At 40.2% G+C, this 23,988-nt stretch overlaps 1 protein-coding gene across 1 annotated transcript in view; it reads right to left on the bottom strand.

Annotated features, from left to right (window-relative positions):
- The window catches only part of Cntnap2 (contactin associated protein 2), a 2,080,708-nt gene that overhangs the window by 205,235 nt on the left and 1,851,485 nt on the right, over window positions 1-23,988 (bottom strand). The window contains exon 18 of the mRNA XM_036182111.1: window positions 11,336-11,572. Within this exon, the coding sequence (XP_036038004.1) occupies window positions 11,336-11,572 (237 nt within the window). The remainder of the gene's footprint in view (window positions 1-11,335; window positions 11,573-23,988) is intronic.

Below are 23,988 nucleotides of genomic sequence, written 5' to 3' on the forward strand. Positions count from 1 at the left end.
TATTAGGAACAATAGTCTTTTAAGGCCATCTAGAGCCTTGGGAGAGCAGTATCTGCAAAGGTGAGTGGTGCCATGTGCCATTGTTTTCTCCCAACCACATTCATGAGTCTACGTAGGCTTTGGTAAAGGAAGATGTGTGGACTTAATGATTAGATGTTGATGGTGTGTCAAGCTTAGGGCACATGTTCCTACTTGTCTCCCTAATTTGGGAATCTGAAAGTGCAGAGATATCCATTAATTCTTAAATCAACAGGAATTGGAACCCTCTGTTTCTTCATGAAGCCATGTCTTTAATGGGCATGATGGTGTAAGATACAGGAAGACTTCCCAAGGATCAGAAGCACTCAATATGCAGTCAGCTGCCTCCTGCTCCTGAGTTTAGGTCTGACCCTGTGAATGTGTGGTAAAGGAGACCCCAGGCTTGTAGACATGGTAGGGGAAACAGGCTTGGTGTCAGGGCCCAGGATTCCAGTTTTCATCTGCTGTATGTGGGCCAGGCATTTTTGATAATACAGTTAACCTCTAGAAGGCTTAGTGCTTTATTTTCAAAATAGAAGCCATCAGAACTATCTCTTGGAATTGCTGTGAGGATTAAATAAAGACATGTGCACACACATAGCTCAGTGTCTGGCATCAAAAGAGGTGCTCAACAAAATGTCAGATGAATACAGAGGAATGGAATATCCTTTTCAACCATGAGATACTTTGATTCATGACAAATGAGCTCCGTGAACTCTTAACAGTGCAGAGTAATTGAAGAAGTGTTGAAGTAAGTAACCCGATGACATTTAACTGCTAGGGCAAACGATGGAAGTGTGCTTAACGGTAAATTCATTATAGTCATAGGAGTAAAGCAGCTTGAAATCATCTTTGATGTTTTTAGAGGAATTATGAAGTGCTATAATAACCACACATGGTACATGATTTGGGAAGATACTGTAAAAGCCATAGAAGGTAACGTTTGTGCTAAGTGGACAGAAGACAGGAGTGATCAACCTGTTTGAAATTTGTAATTTGGTCTGTTATTTGAATTTGATATATATGACCTAATTAATATTTTAATTGAATTTATGGGCTTCCACTACAAGACAGTCACTGAGGCAATGTAAAAGTCCATGGTTTAAAACTGACCCATTCGCCGGGCGGTGGTGGCGCACGCCTTTAATCCCAGCACTTGGAGGCAGAGGCAAGTGGATCTCTTGTGAGTTCGAGGACAGCCTGGTCTACCAAGCAAGTTCCAGGAAAGGCGCAAAGCTACACAGAGAAACCCTGTCTCGAAAAACCAAAAAAAACCCCAAACACAAACAAACAAAAAAAACCTGACCTATTTAAGGGGATTTGAATTAGATATCTTCTAATATAGTAAAACTATATTTTTGTAAATATAGTATATTAAATATTACTATAGTATATATATATATATATAGTAAAACTTTGGAAAACATTTTATTTACAGTATTATTAATTTTAAATTTTGACAATGAAGAAATGATTTAGTTGTGAACTTGGGCAAATATTTGAGATTTAGGTTATATTTGGCTTAGATATGAGAAAAATCTGGGTTTGCTAACCTTAACTGCAACTGTCAGTTTCCTTTCTTCTCTCTCTCCTTTTCCCTCCCTCCCTTTTTCCCTTTATTCCTTTCTCCTTTCCTTTCCTTTTTTCCTTCCTTCCTTCCTTTCCTTTTAAAGGCAGTGTTTCATATAACTTCAGCTGGTGAATTCATTATGTAGCTGAGGATGACCTTGAACGTCTGTTCATCTTGCCCCTATCTTCCAAGTGCTGAGATTAGCAGTGTGTCCCCACACCCTGTGTATGTGGTGCTGGGATTAAACCCAGGGTCTCATACATGGCAGGCAAGCTCTCTACCAACTGAGCTACATCCCTAGCTTCAGCTGTCATCCTTAGTGATAAGACAGGGGAGGCAGGGAGACTATTAATCATTTGGAAAAAGAAGACAGTTTAGAAGAGGTCTTGGCCATATAGCAGTCACTCTATTTTTTTGAAACTTTGTAAGATGTTCAAGGAGTCAGTATTATTTGTAGTAAGATGTCCTAGTAGGTTTTGAATGACAATATGTTGTCCATTGCAGAATTTCTGCCAAGGACATCCTGAGCTCTAGGACATCTGTGACATATAGATTAATAGCTTTAAGAATAATCATAATCTGTTCTTCATTACATATGTATATTATTATATGTGTGTATAGATTTGTAATAGACTCTCCCCATGTAGTCATTGCTAGCCTCAGACACACTCTCTAGCCCAGATTGGTCTCAAGCTTGCCATTGCCATGGTCCTCTTGCCTCAGCCTCCCTGGTGCTGAGATTGCGGGCCTACGATGGCACACCTAGCTCTGCATTTCACAATAGTGTTGCTTTTCCAAGTCCTTTCACACACATCAGCTCACTTGATCCCCTGTCCTGTAAATTATGCATTTCATAGAATTGATGGAATTCATAGAGAAAGCAAATGTCTATATCGTAAGGCAATTGTTCACCTTTATCCCAAGTCACATTGAAACTAGATTCAAGCAGTTCTCAATCCATTGTTCTACATCACAATAGCTTCCTCTTTAGCTATGATAAACTCAAAATGCACAGATTTCTCTGCTAAACACAAAATTAATTTAAAAAAGTGTTGACTGTATCGCTGGTCAGAAGGACAGGGTTTAGTTCCCACAAGGAACATTGAGAGGATTGTTTGCAATGGGCTCGGATTTGAGATCTTGCTAGATTATATTTGACCCAACTCCCTAAGGAGAAACTTAGGAAGTATCGTTGGGCCCTGGAGTTATGTAATATAATCTAGAAGGATCTCAAAAACTAAGCTATATGCAAATCACTCTCTCTGATCTCATAGGATCCAAATTATGTCCTTGTGACCAGTAATGTTAGGGGTAGCCAATCTCCACCAGCCATATTGAGGACTATGGGGGCTTGCTCTGGGTTACTGTGTCATGTGGTTTCAGGCCTAACCTTAAGTGTCTCCATTATATAAACAACAGGTTTGGCCTGAGTGACTCGATTATACCAAGAAAGAATGACTATATTTTCTTTCCACAATTAAGCAACCACTATTTGGCAGAATACCAGGAGGCGCACACTTTATAATTTATTTTATGCCAATAAAAATGGCATCTGCAAATATATCACATACTATTGGAAATACCAGGCACATGAGATTATCAGTGGCTATAGCCACTTCACCAGAGCTGCAGAAGGAGCACCCCTAAGACTAAACTGTGGCAGGTCTACAGACAAGTTGTCACTGTCACTTGTCACTATCCTCATCCAGGGAAGTGTGTACAGTGAAGCTCTTCTGCCTCTGTCTCTCCAGCTCTACGTCAAGTGCAGGGTTTGTTCACCTGTGACCCTCAGCCCACTTCAAACTGACCCTGGGAACCTTGCCACCCAGACCTGCACCTGACATCTCCACATCGGAATGGCTCTGTGCCTTCTTCCGGTTCCCTGCAGACCTTCCCTGTGCCTGTGCCAACTTTCTGCCTCTGACTTCTGAGCAGCTTCTATGAACGCCACACTAGCCTTTGTGTGATGTGTGAGAAATACGTCAACTGAGAGCTAAGACTAGTAATTTTTTATTAGAATCAAAGAACTTGAGATTGCCAATGGCCAGCTATCAAGAAAAGTTGGGATGACTTGTTAAATTGAAGCCAATGAAATGAATATAGCTTGTGAATTTATTGTTATTCAATGAACTTCGATGTTGTGGAAAGGCACAGATATGCTGGTATTTCTGACATAACACGCTCTCCATCCTACCCTTGGAGGAGGCTGTAAAAGCCTGTCCCGTTTTTAGGTTCTTCAGCATGAGCTACGGGTTTCCATGTCTCATTCAATTTTCTGTTTCTTCTTCCCGTCATGTTGTAATTGGATCTATATCCTCTGCTTTACCCAAGCCTCCTCTCACTTATCCTTAGCCTTCCTCACTGGCAACCCACTGCTTCCTGCATAGCAGTTCGCTGTCCAGATCATCACAGTTCCCATTCTCAAAACTTGTGCCCACTGTGTATGAAGATATGAGACTGATGTTAGTTATCTAAACACATGCTCTTCCTTCATTTTTACAGAATGAGCTCTGTTAACTGTTATTGCTAGGGATTCAATTTAATGAAGGCAATTTGCCTTATAGGGAGGAGAACTTTCAAAGCCACCCGCTGCTTAGTAAACTCAGCCTTTAGAAGAGCCAGCTATAGAATATGGGAAGGGCAAGTTAAATGTCTCACTCTGTCCTGTGCCCAGTCTTCAGGAGACCTTGGATATTATGTATTAAAAATATCAAGCCTTGAGTAGGAGAGATGACTCAGTGGTTAAGACCACAGGCGGCTCTTCCAGAGGAAACAGGTTCCATTCCCAGAATCCACAAGGCCACTCACAACCATCTGTTAATCCAGCTTCAGGCATTCAATGCCCTCTTCTAGCCTCTGTAGGCACTGCATACACACGGTGCACAGACATACATGCAGGCAAAATACCCAAACACATAAAAAATAAAATAAAATACTAAAAATGCTAAGAGAAGAAATGCTCAGAAAGCACGATTGAGTTTAACAATTTCTGTTCTGTCAGTGTTTAGTTATAATTGGGAGGAAAGAAAAAGTACAATGTCCATTTAAAAAAATTATAATCACAATCAATAGAAGTATGAATTATTTCAAAAGTTTGATTGATTTATAAAATGGGACAACAAAATTGTAAACTTTATAAAAATCAGTTCAGTGACCCCTGGACTTACTTGATCAATCAAGAAAGTAGATTTTCTTTAGCCAAAGGATGTCTAGAGCGAGCCTGATTGCCAAGGCCAGGGCTGCCTATTGGAAATTATGCACTCACAGAAGACTGGAGTAGAGAGAGTGCTCAGAGGCAGGGAGGGCTTCACAACCCACAGACATGATGAAGTACTGAGGATGAGGTGGACTGGTGAATGCGTTTGCTTGCAGGGAGCTCCAAGCTTGATTAATTTAAAAAGAAAATGCTCAGTGCAATTTATGGGTCATTGTAGTCTTGTGGACAAAAGAAATGCATAGAGAAACCATTGGGATGAGCCACGAGAAAAGCCACAGTGTTGTTACTTTTAAACTGCAAAGTATTTAGTGTTCTGATCATTGTTGAGGAAAATGAAGCTCAACATACATACAAAACACACAGGGGAAAAGAAATCAGTTTTCTCCCAAACCTGGTGGAGATTAGAAAACAGCACAAAGTCAAAAATAATCAAAGTGAAAGTCTAAAATCTTTGTCCTCTACTACACTGAGACCATTTCAAAAGGACTTGCTTTACCTACTGCTGTTTTAAATCCCTTCCTCTGAGAATGTTAATTGGCCAGGTTTTCCCATTCAGATTCCCAAGAAAAATTCAGGGAAGAGCAAATGCTATTTTATCACTCCTAAATTCTGGGATGAAGTCATTTAAACTACTCAGCAATCTTCAAAGCTTCCAGAATTTGGAATATGGTCAAAAGCATTTTCTTTTGCCCACCAGGGTGCATGGTGTGCATGGACTTCTATCCACACATCCTTGTTGTTGTTTGTCCCCTTACTATTTTCTCTTTATGTCCTTCCTTTTAAAACAGCTTTCTAAGCTTTTAAGCAGATTATCTTCCCATGTTACCATGAGACTTTTAAATTACAACCTAATGTCTACAGATTTAAGAAAGACATTAACAGAGAAGGGTCTTTTCCTTTCTTGACTAACACTGTAGGGGAAAAGGAGAACAAAATTCTATTCTTCATCTTTGGTCTTTCTTCCAGAACTATCAAATGAAAAAGAAACCCATGATACTCTCCTCCTCCTACTGGAGGACTGTTTTTTACTGGTGGAGGACTGTTTTTACTGGTGGAGGACTGTTTTTACTGGTGGAGGACTGTTTTTACTGGTGGAGGACTGTTTTTTACTGGTGGAGGACTGTTTTTTACTGGCGGAGGACTGTTTTTACTGGTGGAGGATTGCTTTCCAAGCTGGAATTCTACATAGGCAGAACCGTGAAGAATGCTCATTGCTGCCAATAGCTTAGCTGTGTTCATACACCATGAACTTCTAAGATATACAGATTTAATGCTCCTTTCTCCATCTACCCCACTCATTTTAAATATCCTATATTCATTGATTTTCTTTAGAAGGTTTTTAGCTAACTCTATAAGAGGTACACCATGGATTTACTGTGGCCACTGTATTCCACACCTAGAGTGGTGGAGATGAATGTGTAGTCTTGAAGTTACTTTTGACCTGTCTACCTCCTCCTATCCAACAAGAGAGTAAAGCTTCTCTGCCTTAGTGGTTTAACCTGGACTTGAGGCTAAAACTTCCATCAAAAAACAAGGAAGCAGGGATTGCTATGGTAACTCACCTTGGCTTTAGGGGGTAGGTACACACTTTACACCAAGAATTGTGCTACTGGATGTGGTGGGTAGTGTTTCTAGCTGCATCTTCCAGGATCTTAGTCTTTCAGTGCTTAGGCTATGGAGATGTAATTTCTCCTTCAGAATACTATTAGTGGGTTCAATATTAACTAAAGGAGACATTTTTGTGATACTTGTATACTTGCTCCTGAAGTACCAAAGTAACAATTTAGTGCTCAAAGGTCACTGAAAAGATGTCATGTATACATCTGACTGTAAAATCTTCTAGAGAAGGCTTAAGAGATAATATGCTGTATGGTAAAAATAAAAAAAATGTAAACAAAAAAGGGAGGCAGTATAGAGAATACAAAATAGCATTTGCTGTTGGCCTTAGTGTGTTAGGTTCTCTGCTTGGAAATAGACTCAGAATATTCAATGTCATCATCACAGTCATAGTGGCCATTCCTGAAGATGAGGCTCAGTGGCATTCAAGTCTTTCAAGGTTGTATCATATGGGTAGGAAAGTCTGTGATTAATAGTCATAACTATTCCCTCATTCATTTTCTAAGTAGAGAGATGAACTGCCCACTAATAATACAGATCATAAAATCTTAGACAATGTCACAGAACTCAACAGGGAGAAGAGAATGGATGGACCACAATGCAGTCGATGCACATTTGTGTTGTTATCAATGATGGTAACACTGATGATTGAACCATCCACCTATCACTTAACAGTCTCATGACTATGATTATTCAGATTTTGACCCTATCTAAGCAATAAATGAAAGCCTGAGAATAATACAGAAGTCTCTAAAGTTAAAAATGGTTTAAAGATTCTTTTTTTTTCAACTGCTGCTGTGGGTTGGTAGATAAATATGGGCAAAGTGTGCTAAACTTGGATAAATAAAGGGATCATTAGGAAATATTTTTAGTTGTCAGAGGGATATGGGACTCATGTGTTGCTATTATGCACTGAAGAATATTTTTATTTTGAATAAGCCATCGAAATGTTCTGAAGATGTCAGTATGGCCAGACTCAATGACACAGACAAAGTTCCCAGGCACATTAGATGTTTACTATGGTTTGAGTGTGTCTTTGGAAACTCAATCTCCACTGCAAATGTGTTGACAGTATGGGGAGAAGTGACTATATCTCCAGGGCTCTGCCTTCCTGAATGGACAAATACAGTGATGGTAGGAAATGAGTTAGTTATCACGAGAATGGATTGAGATGAAGGGATGGGTTCAGCTTCCTTCCTCACGCTGGGTTTCTCAGGCTTTCTTGCTCTTTTTCCTCCTACTGTTGGATGTTGCAGCATGAAGACACTCATCAAATATGGGTCCTTTGAACTTGAACTTCTCAGCTTCTAAAACAATGAATCAAATGAATTCATTTTCTTTTGAAATCACCCGGCCTTGGGTGTTCTAGTAGAGCAGCACCCTGGACTGCAGACATCCTATAACTATTAGTTAAATAAGTGAGCCACACATTTTCCAAGGCTCTAGAGAAGAATCCTTCCTTGCCTCTCCCAGACTCTGGTGGCTGTAGGAAGCCCCAGCCTTGCGGTCTCGTCACGTCGTCAATTTCTAGCTCTCTCCTCACACAGCCCTTTTATCTATGCGGCAATGCATCTCCGTGCCTTTCCCTCTTCTTACAAGGACTATCTCTTAGGATTTAGGCTCTTCCATAATTCATTTACATTAACCCTTAATCAGCAAACAAGGCGACACTCTGAGTTTCCAGGTGGAGATGAATTTAGGCGCTACCAATAAACTCCAAACACCTATTATTTTTCATTTTCTATAAAACCACGTAAGAGGTACAGAGATATTATACTTCAAAATATGCTGCTTATTTATGATAGCTGTTGAGAATGGCTTTGGTAATCATAACATATTTGAGTGTTTGGGGTTTGACTATCCAAGAAAGACTGGGCTCAATCAGAAAAAACTCTTTGCCATAGTTAAGCAACTATCCATTTGGTCTGTAATGGAATTTGGGGATATCACACCTGCATATACATTTGCCTTTGAAGACTGGGATGACCCCTGATTCTGGGAGCATCTAGGCCTCAACCAGTGGGTTTTCAATGAATTTTTCTGTGTAACGGACCTGTCTCAGATGAGTTAAATGGATGCTGGCTGGTGAATACCTTGAGAAGATGGGGAATAAATGGCATATTTTTCTAAAGATAGATGATATGATGGGCTGTGTGGCCTAATGATATGAGTTTCTAGAGTACCCCCTGTTTAAGATGCAAATATACCTGAGAGAACTGAAGGATAATTCCTTTGGATGTTCACTGAGGAGCAGGCTCTTTTAAATGCACTGAGACATGATTTTCAAGAGTAACTTAATTACCATCAATTTTCACTTGACATGCAATTCCATTCATTCCAGATAACATGACTAGATTATACAATAATTTCTAGTTAATCACTAGACATTTTCCCATCAAAGACAGCTACTTCTTAAATGTCTCCACTAAGAGTTCTGCCTTCTACTGTTTTTTTTCCAAGAAAAAGAAAAGTAATGAAATCATAAGTAATATATCATTGGTTGAAGACTATAAAATGAAAGTAAGAAAAAAAACAAGTTTTAAAAGTCCCACTATTTTTACCCTTCTGTAAAACAAAATAAAATAAAACCAAACCCCTCACAGTTACATTTTGTTAGGAACTCTCAATTAGCTTTACTCCATGTGTATGTAGATTTTCATTAAAAAGATTTATTTTATTGTTTATTTCTGTATATATCTGTATGTATGTGTGAGTATGGGCACATGAGTGCAGGTTCTTGCAGAAGCCAGAGGATGGCACTGGGACACCTGGATCTGCAGTTACAGGTAGTCAGCTTCCTGCTATGGGTGTTAAGAATTGAATGTGGGTCCTCTGCAAGAGCTCTTGTCCCTACCTGTGGCTTTTTGATATAGAAACATGTAACTGGGTCGTGTGTAACAGACAGGTTGAGACCAGCTTCGTTCACTTAGAAAATATAGAGCATTTTCCACATCTAGTATCATAGACCATGAAAGGACTGCCCCAAAAGAACCTTCACTGAGTTTATTCTTTTTATAATGTGTCTGCTTTTTATAGAGAGTGTGTTGTTTGGCTGCAGTTCCAGTGGGAAGGATGGTCACAGGAACTTCTGTGCAGGCACCAGGCTACCTGGTTGGTGAGCCCCAAGAAGACAGACAGAAAGCTAGAATGGAAGTTCAGCGAGAAGATACTGTCAGTGACACCAGAAGCTTGCCGAGTTCAGAAATCTGTGTGGCTATGTTGTCTCTCTAAACTAGTACTACTGTCACCTTTGCCAAGGCAAGGAGGTACTTATCACAACTCAGAAGGATGCTCACAAATGCTTTTCAAATATACTTACAGTTTTCAATTAATTTTTTTTTTGTTAAAGCCCCTGAGCTAATGCAAATTCACTGTAATAAACAGGTAGTAAGAGAATATTTAGATATCTTTTGTACAAACCCTTTGAGACAATGTCAAAGGAAACATATAGGCTTCATTTACCTTTATCTCTGATTGCTGGCTAAAGGGAAAGGCAGATGCCCTTTTATGAATATTGCCTACTAACCCCCAGAGGTTTGGTGTGAACTGCTGTGTTTAACTTAACTCTCCAGAAAGAAGGGGACCATGATTTGCTTTAAATTGTTACTTACACAGTGCAATGTCTCAGGCATTAGCACTTACTTGATTGCATTCAGACATTACATTGGCAAAGGAACGGACTGCACTAAATTAGCATCAAGCACAATGAATGGTAATTGCAAGACTGTCATTTCTACAAGAGCAAAATTGATGTATTCTGCAAGCCCATTCCATTGTATGCCATGGGAAAATCACGGAAGCATGTTGTTCTGAGCAGAAAAATGCAATGTAATGACCCTGTTAATGTGTCTCGGTGTTTTTCAGCAATGGTTTTCCTTTCCACCTTTGTTCTTGTCTCATGCTCATTCTTCAAATCCCGTCTGATCTAATTTGTATACTCGTATTCCAGCCCCGCCAGACAGTAGCCTGGATGTACAGGCAAATATTGTGGAACAATTCCTTCTGTGTGTGGCATCTTGTGTGAATAATGCCAGCATAAACAACCCTCTGTATATTCATGAAAGTATGAATGAGTACTTATGGAAAGCTTCTTAGATAGAGACACAGCAACAGCTTACAGCAAACTTTCCCCAATGCTGCACATTCCTTTAGAAAGAGAAGGGTGATTTACAGGCTTTTGTGGCTTAGGACAAGTGCCAGCTGCTGCTCTTTTTACTCTTCTTGTTTCATATGGGAAATTAAGCTTCACCAGTTGAGTGAATTTCTTTCAGTCACGTGTGATTACAGAGTATATCCCAGTGAAAACATGTATATTCATTGGGCTCTTGTATTTTTATTGTTCATGTGGAATTTACTACAGATTCAAGGGCTCATTAAAGCTGAGACTAATACTGAAATAAAGGATGTTCTAAGTTGACTGAGCACATTGCAGTATCTCTGTAGGTTGAGGTAGGCTGAGAACCACCCATAAGGGTGTTTTGAGTAAGATTAGTAATGATGCTGATGATGACAATTTGAGCAGAGACACTTTCAAGCTTCAGCAGCTGGTGGGTGTGGGGGCACACAAGTATCAATGGGCTACATTTGACCATTAATCTTGATGTGGGATGGTTAAACCTGAGTCTCCTTTTAGAGGTATCTTACTTTGTCACTCATCATTTCAACATGACAAGACTCTTTCACTGTAGAGTTTCAGTCAGTGCTGGGCTCTGGGGAATTGTGTATCAAGGTCAATTCTCTCATCTAGTAAACAATAAAGGTTAAGAACAATCAGAAGTTCTCTCCTAAGGTGGGAGAGGAATTCACCTCACACTTAGAAACAAAGGCAACCATTTGCAGCTGAAGAAGTACTAGACAGATGATTTGGTTATAAAGATGTCTACAGATGGGACTGGAAGTCATCTCTGCCATACCTTTGTTGCAGAACGTCCCATCGTAGGCTGTGTTAGAGCAGTCACAGGAGTAGCCATGGTATTTCTCGATGCATTTGCCTCCATTTTCACAGTTAGCCCCATAGCTGGTGCAGTGGCCTGAGCAGCCAGATTTGAATCCAGATGTGACCTTTGCCCTTTCTTCCAAGTCAAGTGTTACTCCATTCATTCTCAAGGAGCGGATGCAGCCCAGGAAGCCCTGCTGGCCCCCGGCACCACCTGGGAATGACAGAAAGCATAGAGTTCAGAGAGGATGGATTACCTCTGCAACTGCCTTTTCGCTCAGCATGTTTTGAAATTGCATCAGGAGACAAGCTGGCAAGTCTTTTCCTCTTTGGGTTGGTCCAGTCTAAACAGAAAGAGTTGAAGATTTTCCCTTAGGCTGTGGTGTCTAATTAAATATGGCTGTCTTCTGAGAAGAAATAAACTCGCCACAGAAACACAATGTTTGTAGATATGCAAAAATGTATAATCTGGATTCTTATTGGAAATAAGCTCACAGAAGTCTTTAGTTTCTTTGTTCTTTAATCTCAGAATGTTAGTTCTATAGCATTATCTGTTGAACTATAAAGGCAGAGAGACATGAATACATTAGCATAGCTAAGTAAGTCAATTAGTCAGAAGGCATAAATTCGTTTGAAATGTCATTGTACTTGGTGATTCTTATCTTGTGAAATGTTTTGCTTTGAAGTTTGCATTAAGGTACTCAGGACATCTTGGCTGGGGTGGCTGGATGTTTGAATTGACTACTTTACACAGATAAGAGGCATGCCATTGTTATTCATATTTCAGGTTGGATTTCATAACTTTTGTCATAATGCCATTTCAAGACATAAAGCTGTGGAATGCTGTCTTCAGGATATGACATGGTTACTGCCATCACAAACACACAGCAGCAGCGAATACCTGCCTAAGAGCTGCAAAAATTAAGCCCCTCAGCCTCCAACATGGATGCGGATGAAGCTCTTGAGGTTCTAATTCAACTCATCAGGGCAAGAAAAACAAGAGAGCACAAGAAGGACTGGGATGAAAAAAGAGGTCAACAGGAATGATGGAGGAGTAAGAGAGGTGAATAGTAAGGAGTGAATATAATCATAGTACATTTGTAATGTACGGAAAAGTTAAGAGGCTACATTTAAAACTGAAGAAAGCAGATATGTAGCATGCAATGATGTGTTCATTATGACTTCTGGAGTAAGTTACAGAGATGGACTGAGTTTTACAAGCATGAAAATATTAAAGAGCTTCTGATCTACATAGAGGGACCCACAGAACCATTGTATCAAATGGATTTAACTGAATATGTAATTATCTGGATGCTTTTAAAATTGGAGCAGTCTATATTCAGGGTCCACATTTCAATAATACAAACACGTATACACACACACACACACACACACACACACACACACACACACACACATATATATATATATATATATATATATATATATAAAACATGGTAATATTATATATGACATGATATATTATGACATAAATATGTATGTATATATATGAGATAAAAGCAGAGAACAGAAAAGGAACTTTATTTTTGAAGGGAAGGGGACAGGTGAGGAGGATGTAAGAGAGAGGGTGGCGGGGAGCGAATATGAGCAAAGTACAATGATATAATACATATGACGGTGTCATAATAAAATGCATCATTTTATATGTGAACTAAAGGAAAAGTCAGTGCTGGCTAAAATGAGCCAAGATGACTGCTAAACATTACTTGCCAGTGTGTGTGTGTGTGTGTGTGTGTGTGTGTGTGTGTGTGTGTGTCTGTCTGTCTGTCTGAAACATTTAAATCAGTAGGCTGAGCGCAGAAGAGTACCCTTGACAATGTATTGTGGCCTCATCTGTTAGACAAGGACAGAGGAAGCTTGAATTTTCTCTTTCCAACCTGAGACATTTCTTTTCCCTGCCCTCAGAACTGGCACTCCTTATTCTTGGACTCTGGAGCTTGCAGTGAATTATATTGCCAATTTTCTTGTTTCTTTAACTTCCATAGAGCAGACTGCCACATTTCTTAGTTTTAATAACCACTCGAGCCAATTCTTTAACAAAACTCCCAATAAGTTAAAAAAAGGAGGGGTACTGGGGAGGTGGTTCAGTGGATAAAGTGCTTAGTGCGTGAGGACCCGAGTTCAGATCCTCAGTATCCAAGTGAAAACCAGGCATGACAGCATTATGTGTTTCAACCAGTGCTCTGTTAGGGAAGACAGGTGGATGTCAGGGTCAGCTGCTCTATTCTAAACATGAGCTCCAGGTTCAGGGAGCTGTCTGCAATATAAGGTGGGAAGAAAGAGGAAGACACTAAATGGTCAACTTTTGGTCTCAAGTACATGCACAGGTGAGCATATCAACACATGTGTCCCTACACACACACACACACACACACACACACACGCACACGCACACGCACACACACACACACACACACACATACAAATGGAGAGGTCAGTAGGGCTTTGTTGTTTGGATAAGATTGTTCGGCTAGAGATGCAGTCAGATTACTCAGCCTGTTATCCTGGCCCAAAGTGCAGCAGCCTGTAGATTCACTGGGAAGGATTAGTGAATCAAAGACTCAACGCAGGATGGATCAGTAACATCTGATTATGCCCATATGTCCTTATTGTTGAAATGGCAAATGAATCCTTCTACTGCCTTTTTGAGCCCAAGCTTCCCAGTACTTTCCTTGGGTCATATATTGATTTGAATAACCATTCTGTAAAGCAGCATCTTGTTTTCATAAAATATTTGAATAGAGGATTAATTGAAAAGAGTCCAGTGTCCTTTAGGGTCAAAGCTATGATAGTAAATAGCAAATGAAGTTATTAAACACACTGCTTTGAAGGATTTCCCATCCTGCCATCTGCTAGTCAGTGCTGCTTCATACCTCTGTGTGGGAGACAGTTGGAGCCTCTGCCTCATTTGGAAGCAATCCAACCCAGCAGTCACCCTGTGGGCGCTAGAATTTCAACTTGGCTGGAACCACTGCTGCTGCTCTGGTTTCTCTTCCTGCAGTGAGGGACTTTCCAAAGGGCCTTTTATTACATAAGTGTATAGCTATTTGAATTTTCACCACTGGCCAATTAAGAGAATCAAACCCTATCAAAAATATGCTGAAAAATTTAAAAAGACTGTTTTTAGATTGTTTTTAAATATTTCCCCTCCTATTCACCTGGTTACCAATGGAGTAGTTCTGGGTTATATAAACCATACATCACACACACACACACACACACACACACACACACACACACACACACATATATGTATTCTGAAAAACAAGATACATAACTGAATCTAGTTATGCCACGCAGACATAACTACCTTTACTTTTATGGGAAAACCTTGTCTACTTAAAAATATTTAACCTTCATTTTTATTTTGTATGTGCATGGGTATTGTGCTGGCATGTATGTCTGTGCATCAACTGAGTTCAGTGCCCATGGAAGCTGGAAGAAGTCACTAGATACCTGGGACTGGAGTTACAGACAGTTCTGAGGCACCATGTGGTGCTGGGGATTGAACTCAGGTCCTCTGGAAGAGCAGCCACTACTCTTAACCTCTGAACCAGCTCCCTAGCTCCTACTTTTATTTGTGAACATACATAAATGTAAAAAAAAAAAAAAAGGAAAGTCAAAGAAACAGGAACATAACAGACATTGTCCTCAAATTTGCTTTCTATACTTAAACATGACACACTTTTCTAAGCAATATAGCCAGGACATCTTGTTTAATATTTCATAAACCATCCTTTGTAAGGATGCTATCAGTCCTTTTACCATTCCACTATTAATGGAATATTGTAATTTTAATTTTATATTATATTGCAATAGTATAAGCTTGGTAAATATCTCAGCATACTTGTCTAGTTTTTTCCTTAGAATTAACAGTTGTGTGGTGCTGTGTGTGTATGTGTATATGTGTGTGTGTGTGTGTGTGTGTGTGTGTGTAAGTATGTGTTTATATGTGAGCAGGTACCAGTGCATGTATAGAGGTCAGAGGTCTCTTCAGTTGCTCTCTACCTTAGTTTTGAGTCAGGGTCTGTAACTGCACCTGGAGTTAACCAGTTAGCTAACCTGGCTGGCCAATGAGCCCCAGGGATCCTCCTGGCTCCAACTTCTCACATTGGAATAATAGGTGTACACTTTCAAGTTTAGCTTTTTCCATGGGTGCTGGGGTTCCAAATCCAGGTACTAATGACTGTGTAGCAAGCACTTTACTACTGGTATATTTTAAAGGCCTTTAAAAACAACAGACTGATTTATATTGTATCAAAGTGGAATGAGATGCATACTTGCTTTACATAATCCTGATATGGGGATGTGTCTTCTTGAGTTTATATCAGTTCAATTAAATGGGAGAAAATTCATTGCTTTAATTATCAAAATGAATTATTTTATATTTTTCTTGTCTTATTTTTAAACTGTTACGTTTTTGCTTTGGAGGGGATAGGAGATGATATATTTTTTTACTGACTGACAATAGTATTTTGAGCTTTAAATCTATGCTGCTGAATTTTGTAACCATATCCTCTAGTTTGTATTTTTTAAGTTGTATATGGTAATTTTTTTCCCTATAAAAGTTTTGAATGGATGTGAGGCCACACTGACCTACTTATTTGTATGATTCTTGCTTTTGGTATTAGGTTTGAAAAGACTTTTGGCAATGTAAACTAACATAATCATTTAATTATATATTACATGTAATTATGCATTTATTATATATAGCATTGTATATAACACTTATGAAATTTTATTTAGCTTAACATTTTAACCCTTCCTTCCTCCCTCTGTCCTTCCTTCACTCTCTTCCTCCCCCACCTCTGCCCCCATATCTTTTTTACTTTGCACAGTACAATGGATTGAACCCAGGACCTTGTACATGCCGGCAAGCACTCTGAGCCATATCCCAAGTCCTACAGCAATAATATGTAAGTGTAGTGTAATTTGTATTTAGTCATTCATTGGACTGTGTTTTTTTTTTTTTTTTTAAGTCTCTTAGTTTATAAAGCAGGGGAATGAAGTGCCATTTCTCTGTGTGCTAAAGTTAAGCTCTTTCTCTTCTGAGGTGGCATCCTGATTTATTTAAGTGGCTCAGTGAGCTAGAAAGTGCAATTCCTGATCTACTTGACATGAAGAAAAATCTTTTATCCTGAGCATGGTCATTATATATTATGCAAAAGATGTTAATGCACCAGAACCAGAAAAAGTTGAGTTCAATTTACTGCTTTGTAGAAACCTTTCTTGGTGGCAAATGTCATAAGTTTAAATTATAGGTCTTCAAGGAAAAATGCTCCTGAACCTTTGTATAATTAGAAAATCAACACATTGTCATTGAGAAGAGCCCCCTGCCATGCCAGGGCTTCATGCACATTAGTCAGATCTGTGATAATTATCCAAGGTGAGATGCGGGTTTAATTTGTATATCATTTTTCATCTGAAATACTATGCAAGCACTGCAATTAAAGATTAATTATGGAAGTGTTGTAACTACCTATAATGAGTAATACAACTATCAAGTGCACAGAACATTTGGACAAAATAATCAGGTGTTCCATTAAAAAAAATTGTTGGAAATAATGATTGAGAAAAATTATAAAAAGCACAGTCCTCAAATCCATATCTCAACAGCATCTAAAGTGGTATGTTGACCCCTGAGCACTTTCACCTGATCAGACTGGCTACTTATTCACCATAGAAAGAAATCACACCAAAGGTTGCACACTTGAACCTGACCCTTGTAGAAGTGGGTTTTTTTTTTTTAAAATGTGTTTATTTCACTACTGTGAAAAAGTCTCTGCCCTGCAGCATGGAGACTCAATATATACATCACGTGCTAGAAGGTGGTGACCGCTGTGAGAAACACAGTCAAGCAGGGTTAAGTGGGGTCTGGAGTTGGAGTAGGGTCAATCTTAAGTTGGGCAGTTAAGATGGAGTGCACTGAGAAGGGACAGAAACAGAATAGACAAACATGTCTGTGGAGAGAGGCTCCATGACAAAGGGATTGTAGGGTACTCCCCTACAAGGTGGGGGGCAGAAGGGAGAGAGAAGGATGAAACAGGAGCAGTGCAGGATGCCCAGGGGAGTGAAGCCATGTATCATTTCATAGGTTTTGTAAGTAAAGTACTAGGAAAATCATTTAGAAAATGATGCACAAGGACATTCTCTTGAAATTACTTCTTAAAATACTTTTTGTGTTCAAGTGTTTTGCCTACATGTACTTATGTGTACCATGTGTGTACAGTGCTCAAAGATGAGGGTATTGAATCCCACAGAACTAATTTACAGATGATTGTGAGCCACCATGTAGGTGTTGGGAATTTAACCCTAGGTCCTCTGTAAAAGCAACACATGCTCCTAAGCTCTGAGACATTTCTCCAGCCCCCAGACACTGTTTTTTTACCTACCGGTTAACACTGCTTGACTCACAAATAGCCACCCACTACACTGATGCTGGGTATGGTTTGACATGGGGTGAGTAGGTCAGCAAACAAGAATGAAGAAGCATGAACAGATTGTTTTTGCATCTCGTTGCCTGTGTAGCCTACCCAAGTTCTCCTTAGGTCTTAATCCTTTTATATGTAATATCAGTACAATACGTACCCTGAAGGGGCATTTTAAAATCAGGTGATCTAATCTAGCACTTTGTGCCGAAGCTCAACTGATGGCAGATATTATGATTGTTAGTACTGTAGAGTATAATCAAAATTCTACAGGATCAGAGTGAAAACTATGATTTGATGAACAGACACAAATTTGAATCTATGAACACAGGATCTCATCTATGTTCCCTACATTGTTTAGTTGAGCTTTTGAAGTCTTAAACCCCAATATGAATTTGACTGTATATAGCCTATCTAGGGCCTCTAACGAAGGCTAGACAAGGTCATAGGATGAGAACATAATTGGAGGTAATTGGTGTTCTTATAAAAGAGGAAGAACACCCAGGAATGGTGTACACACACAGAAGAAAGGTCCTATGTAGAACCATCAAGAAGATGGGGTGTCAAAGCCAAGGAGAGGCCTTGGAAGGAAAGGGTCTCACTGATACCTTCATCTTGGATTTCCAGACTCTAGAACTGTGAGAAAATAAACATCCATAGGCCAATCTCACTGATACCTTCATCTTGGATTTCCAGACTCTTAGAACTGTTGAGAAAACTAAACATCCAATAGGCCAAGCAATTCCAATATCTATGGTGTTTCTGTTCTGGAGGTTCTAGCAGAAAGACAGCCAGCAAAGGGTTAACATTGAGCTCCTGATCTAGTCTGCCTGAGGGAATGACCTTGGAGCCTAACTTCAAGCAGCACTGTTTTGTGGAACATCCAGGCTTCGGATAGGGGTTATCTCTAGTTTAGAGGGCTACACCAGGATCAAAGGACCTATGAGTTGGTAGAGGGCTTTTAACCTGTTATTAGAATGGTATGAAAGACCAGTGAGAAACAGCTAAGATTTTTATGTCTGGAGGGCTTACTCTGGCCTTGGCTCTTCTATGTGACGGCCACAGCTGGCCCAGGTGTTGACAGTTAAGGGGCAAAGGTAGTATGTGCTTGGATAAGCCATGTAGAGCTGCAAATACTGCACCTGCTATTTTTCCTGCTTTATATGCTACCATGTGTCTTATGTCTTGATCATCTTGTCTCCAACCACCACCACCACCACCACCACCACCACCACCACCACCACCACCACCACCAACAACAACAACAAAACCACCACCACCAACAACAACCACTACCCACAAATTATGATGCCAATGCAGGTATGAGAAATAAAGCCCCGGTTATCTCAGTATCTCAGAACCCCAGCATGGTTGTAGCCGTCAGTGGGAGAGGAAGGTCAAGGAAACTGGTTTTCATCTTCAGCACTGAGCCGTATGATTGACAAGTGTTGATTCACGATGCCTCTGTCAGCTAGCCATGGAAAGCAATACATGGAGAAAGCTTTTCCACATCCAGGAACTAAGTTGTGGAGAATCACTTTTCCAGAGAATGGTCATGAGTGCCCATTCCGAACTTCAATAGAATGGATTTGTAAAAGTTCATTACCACTGTGTGGATTTTCTGTGTCCTCAGGATGAGTGGTACACAGAATATGTGACTCTGGCCTGCAGAGCTGGGAGGATAGAATTTAAAATACTGAAAGCATACAACTTTCTAGTAGCATCAAGTAATCAGATGTGTCTAAGTGTGCATTGTTCTGTGATGAAGATGGGACTGAGAGGTCCTGGACACGGGACAGGCATGGGAAAGTATCGGCCATCTCAAACTAATGCTAAGTTAAAAGTGGCCATGCCAGACACTGTCCCCACTTCACACATTTCAGTTCACAGAGGTAAGTTGTATTGCGATCTCTGTTTTACAGATGGGGAAACTGAGGCCAAGAGAGTTCAGTCACCCATTGTCACCTGTATCTAGACTCACAGCCAGGTGATCTGCACTCTGTCCATGCTGTAGCTTCTGTCTGCACTTGAGGACTTGGGTCACACAAGGCCCTTTCTTCTCCTGCATCTGACACGCTCCTAGGCATTGCTTTGCTTAGGTATGGGGGCTGCTGACAGTGCAGTTTGTACCATAGACCCACTCTCCAGAATGCCATCTGCAAAGCCACAGGGACAGTTGGAAGTGACAGTGGAAATGCAATACTCACAATTCAGAGGTAGGAATGGAGCTATTAGAGTCCATCTCTAGGTCAACAAAAGGGATGTTTTGTTGACGTCACCACTGACCTCATGATTTTTCTAAATGAAAAGCTGAATACTTCTGTTGTGAAGCCAAAGAGGTTGAGATTCAGCTGCTGGGTGCAGTCGGTCTTTCTATGTTCAGAACCAGTATGAGGTGTAGAAATCACCACTCTGCACTATGCAGTAGGTCCCTCTGTTCTGAGTCTGTCAGACACCTGGGCACAGGAGTGTAGTGGATAGCCATCCCAGCATTGGCCTGGAAGTTCCAACCCCCATTGAGGCTTCGGTAATGGTCACGCCCACAAAGCAGGGCAGAGGAGGAAGCGGAAGACCCAGAATCGAGAGGAGGGCTCTCTCTTGGTTCCGGGACCCTGGACGCTGGAGGTAGACTGAGCAGAGTTCTCCAGAGAACACCACTGGACTGCTCTATACCTTTGCCAGACCCTGTAACCTACCCCTTCATTTGTAAGTTACCCCACAAAATAAACCTCCTTTTTAACTACGTGGAGTGGCCTTAATAATTTCACCAATACAGGAGAGAGGACAGGATCTTCCTACCAGGATCCAAATTCTGGGTTTGCAATAGATAGTTCAGTAAACTTCAATGCAAGTACTGAAACTTAAACAGCCGAGAACTTTAAACATTTCATTTACAAACTGTATGTTCTTGCATATGTTATGTGACAAGATGGTGAATTCTCATGTTTGACACACAACAAATTTTTTTTCTGATATCTTAATATTTCTCATATCTTCCCTTCTGTCTGTTTCTCTCCATCTTTATTACCATCTTTAAAGGTATGGGTTTAAAATGATCACATATCATTGCTTTAACTCCAGAGTGAAGAATCCTTTGTGTTGTTCAGATGGTGACACCAGGTTTTTGTTTTGTTAACACCAACACAAACTTTATATACATTTGCAGGGATGAGTCCAGACCAAGGCTAGATTGAGGGAGTTGAGAGGAATCACCACTGTTCTGATAACTGGTCCTCCAGACACATGGGCTCTCCATGGCTAGGAGAGTAGAGGAAAAAGGATAGAGGCCTAGGGATTAAGATGAGAATGAAGGCTTAACAGAAAGGCTGAGCGGACAGAATGTTTTAAGGTCTGGGTTTCAAGGAGGTAAAGTTATTAAGTTATAGGAGATGTCAAGGAAATTAAAGATAAGTGAAAGCTGTTGGATTTGGTAGTTTTTTTTTTTTTTTGATACTGGCTCTTTGATGTCATAATGAGATGCTTCATGTGAGATGAGGGGTTAGGTAGTTAAGAGGATAGGTTTAGCTTGTGTAGACACACCATTGGTTTAAGACTAGATTGTACCAGAAGATGGTTGTCCTTTGCCTGAGTAGAAAGAAGGGCTTTGAATTAGGGGGACGGAGGGACACTTGGTGTGGGAAGGCTGGTGGAGGATTAGAACATCATGAGTTCCATGTCCTGAGGCAGGGGCTTTCTTTGTACCCTCATTCATCATTTGGGAGGAATAGATTTGGATCCTGAGATCTGATTTTTCCCCGAAGGTGGACCGAAGTAGAAGCATTTGGTAGCCCCGAGGGCACTGACCTAAGCTCACAAGAAAAGGTGACAAAATCTTTAAGAACAGCAAGCACCCTGAATAGCCACACTCAACTTCATCTGTATTTTCAGAGGCAAAACCAATAAATGAGCAGAGGAATAGACATTAAAATAATGGACAGCTGAACTATGGGCTAACAGAGTAGCAATAATGTGAGCGTGAAGATGCTTCTTACAAAATAACCATCTGTGGACTTAGAGAATGCCTTGTCTACTGTCATAGTATCCCATATACTATTCCTTCTGACCAAAGACCTCACTTCATAGCCAGAGAAGAGAAGTGTGACAATGGGCTCATGATCACGGAATACACTGGTCTTATCATATTCCCTGCCATCCTGAAGCAGCTGGCCTAACAGAAAAATGGAATGGTCTCATGAAGACCAATCACACCAATTACAGCAGCTTGAAGGGCTAGGACAGGCTTCTCCAGAAGGCAGTACACACTTTGAATTGCTGGCCAATCTATGGTATGGTTTCTCCTATAGCCAGGTTCTGTGTGTCCAGCGTCAAGAGCCGAAAAGGGAACAGTTCTACTCTAGCACCCCTAGTGACCCACTTGGAACATTTCGGTTTCCTGTTCCATGACCTTTATTTCATTCTGATGGCCTAGAAGATTTGGTTCTAGAGCTGGAACCACTCCAATCAGAAGCCTCAATAAACATCCCATGGAAATGGAAGCTCAGATTCCCCCCCCTGGCCGTTTTGGGGTTTGATTCCAGCCTGACCTACAGAGGGAAACCAGGTCATGAAATTCAATATAACAAAACAAGGTATAGGTCCTAGTATGGTACCTACTATGGTAGCTGCCAGAGAAATGAAAGTGCAGTGTCCAACTTTTGGATTAGTAGTGTTATTTATGGTTATCTTATTAACAGAAAGTGGGTTGGAGTATGGAATAAGCAATCAAACAGTACATAAAAAAGTATAAGTGCAAAAATAACCCTGATAATCAGTCAGATAGACATTTTCAAATTTGATTTCTCAAGAGACTCTACAATATGATATCTAAGAGACACATTTAGACACAAAAATGCAAAAATGACTTATTTTTTGTATATTAGGTACAATATTAGATTTCTCCAGAGGAGAAACAAAACCACTGGATAAAAAACATCACAGGGAAAGAGATGGAAATTATAGACCAGAACAGGAACAAGTAGTACAATGTCAAGAAGACCACAGATGATGTCTCACTAGCAAAATAACACACAAAAGTCTCACTTGGGTGACAGAAGGCATGGATAGAAATACACAGATAAGGATTACTTATGGGGGGAGTCCAGGTAGTCATCATTAGGGGATAGATCAAGTCACATGCACATAATGGATCACAGTGCACTCAATATTCATAGAACTGCATAAATAGGTCACATAGGCATAAGGCTGGGTAGGAAAGTAAGAAGTGGAGTGGAGTTTATAGTACATTCAGCATATGAGGTATGGCACACAAAGCCAATGCTATCAATTTTCAGGAATATAGGTATATTTTTGAAAAAGTGCATATAACACATACACACACAATGGGATTAGAAGGCTATACATGAAATAAACTCGAATGGGTACCAGTAATAGGCAGAGAAAATACTTTAGAATAGTTAGAATCTAAAGGAAAAATAAGTGAAATTAAAGCCAGTGAGGTACACTGTCAGGATGTGACGATAGGGCCATTAAATGGATGAGAGACCAGACATCCTGCACAGGAGGGGCCTTGAACATGAGGCTCATTACCTGAGAGAGGAGAGAGGGGAGCTTTTGCTGGGAAACTATCCTGTCAGCTAGAAGGTAGGACTAATAAAAAGGGTATCTCTACATCTCTTCTTTACTGCACTAGGGGAAGAACTGTGGGCTGTGTGTATGCATCCGTTCAGTATTTATTACTGGTCCAATTAAAAACATCTTTTCCTATGAGACAGTGTCTTAATTAATGTTCTTCTGTTGTGAAGAGACACCATGACCATGGCAACTCTTATAAAAGAAAACACTTAATTGGGGTTGGCTTATTGTTCAGAGGTTCACATTATTAGCATGGTGGGAAGCATGGTGGCACTTAGGATGTCATGGTGCTGGAGAAGTAGCTGAGAATTCTACATCTGGATTGTCAGTCAGGAGGAAGAAAGAGAAACACAGGGCCTAGCTTGAGCTTCTGAAGCCTCAAAGCCCACCCCCTTCCTCCAACTCCAAGTGACACACTTCCTCCAACAAGGCCACATGTCATGATCCTTTCATACAATGCCACTCCTCATGGGCTTATGGGGGGCATTTGCATTAAAACCACCTTATAAAGTTTGATTGAGTCCTTATTGGAAAAACTAAAAAAAAAAAATGGATTCATAAATTAATAGTTTGATAAATTTGTTGAAAG

Source organism: Onychomys torridus, chromosome 3 (genome assembly GCF_903995425.1).
Source record: "Onychomys torridus chromosome 3, mOncTor1.1, whole genome shotgun sequence".
In the NCBI taxonomy this organism is placed as follows: domain Eukaryota; kingdom Metazoa; phylum Chordata; class Mammalia; order Rodentia; family Cricetidae; genus Onychomys; species Onychomys torridus.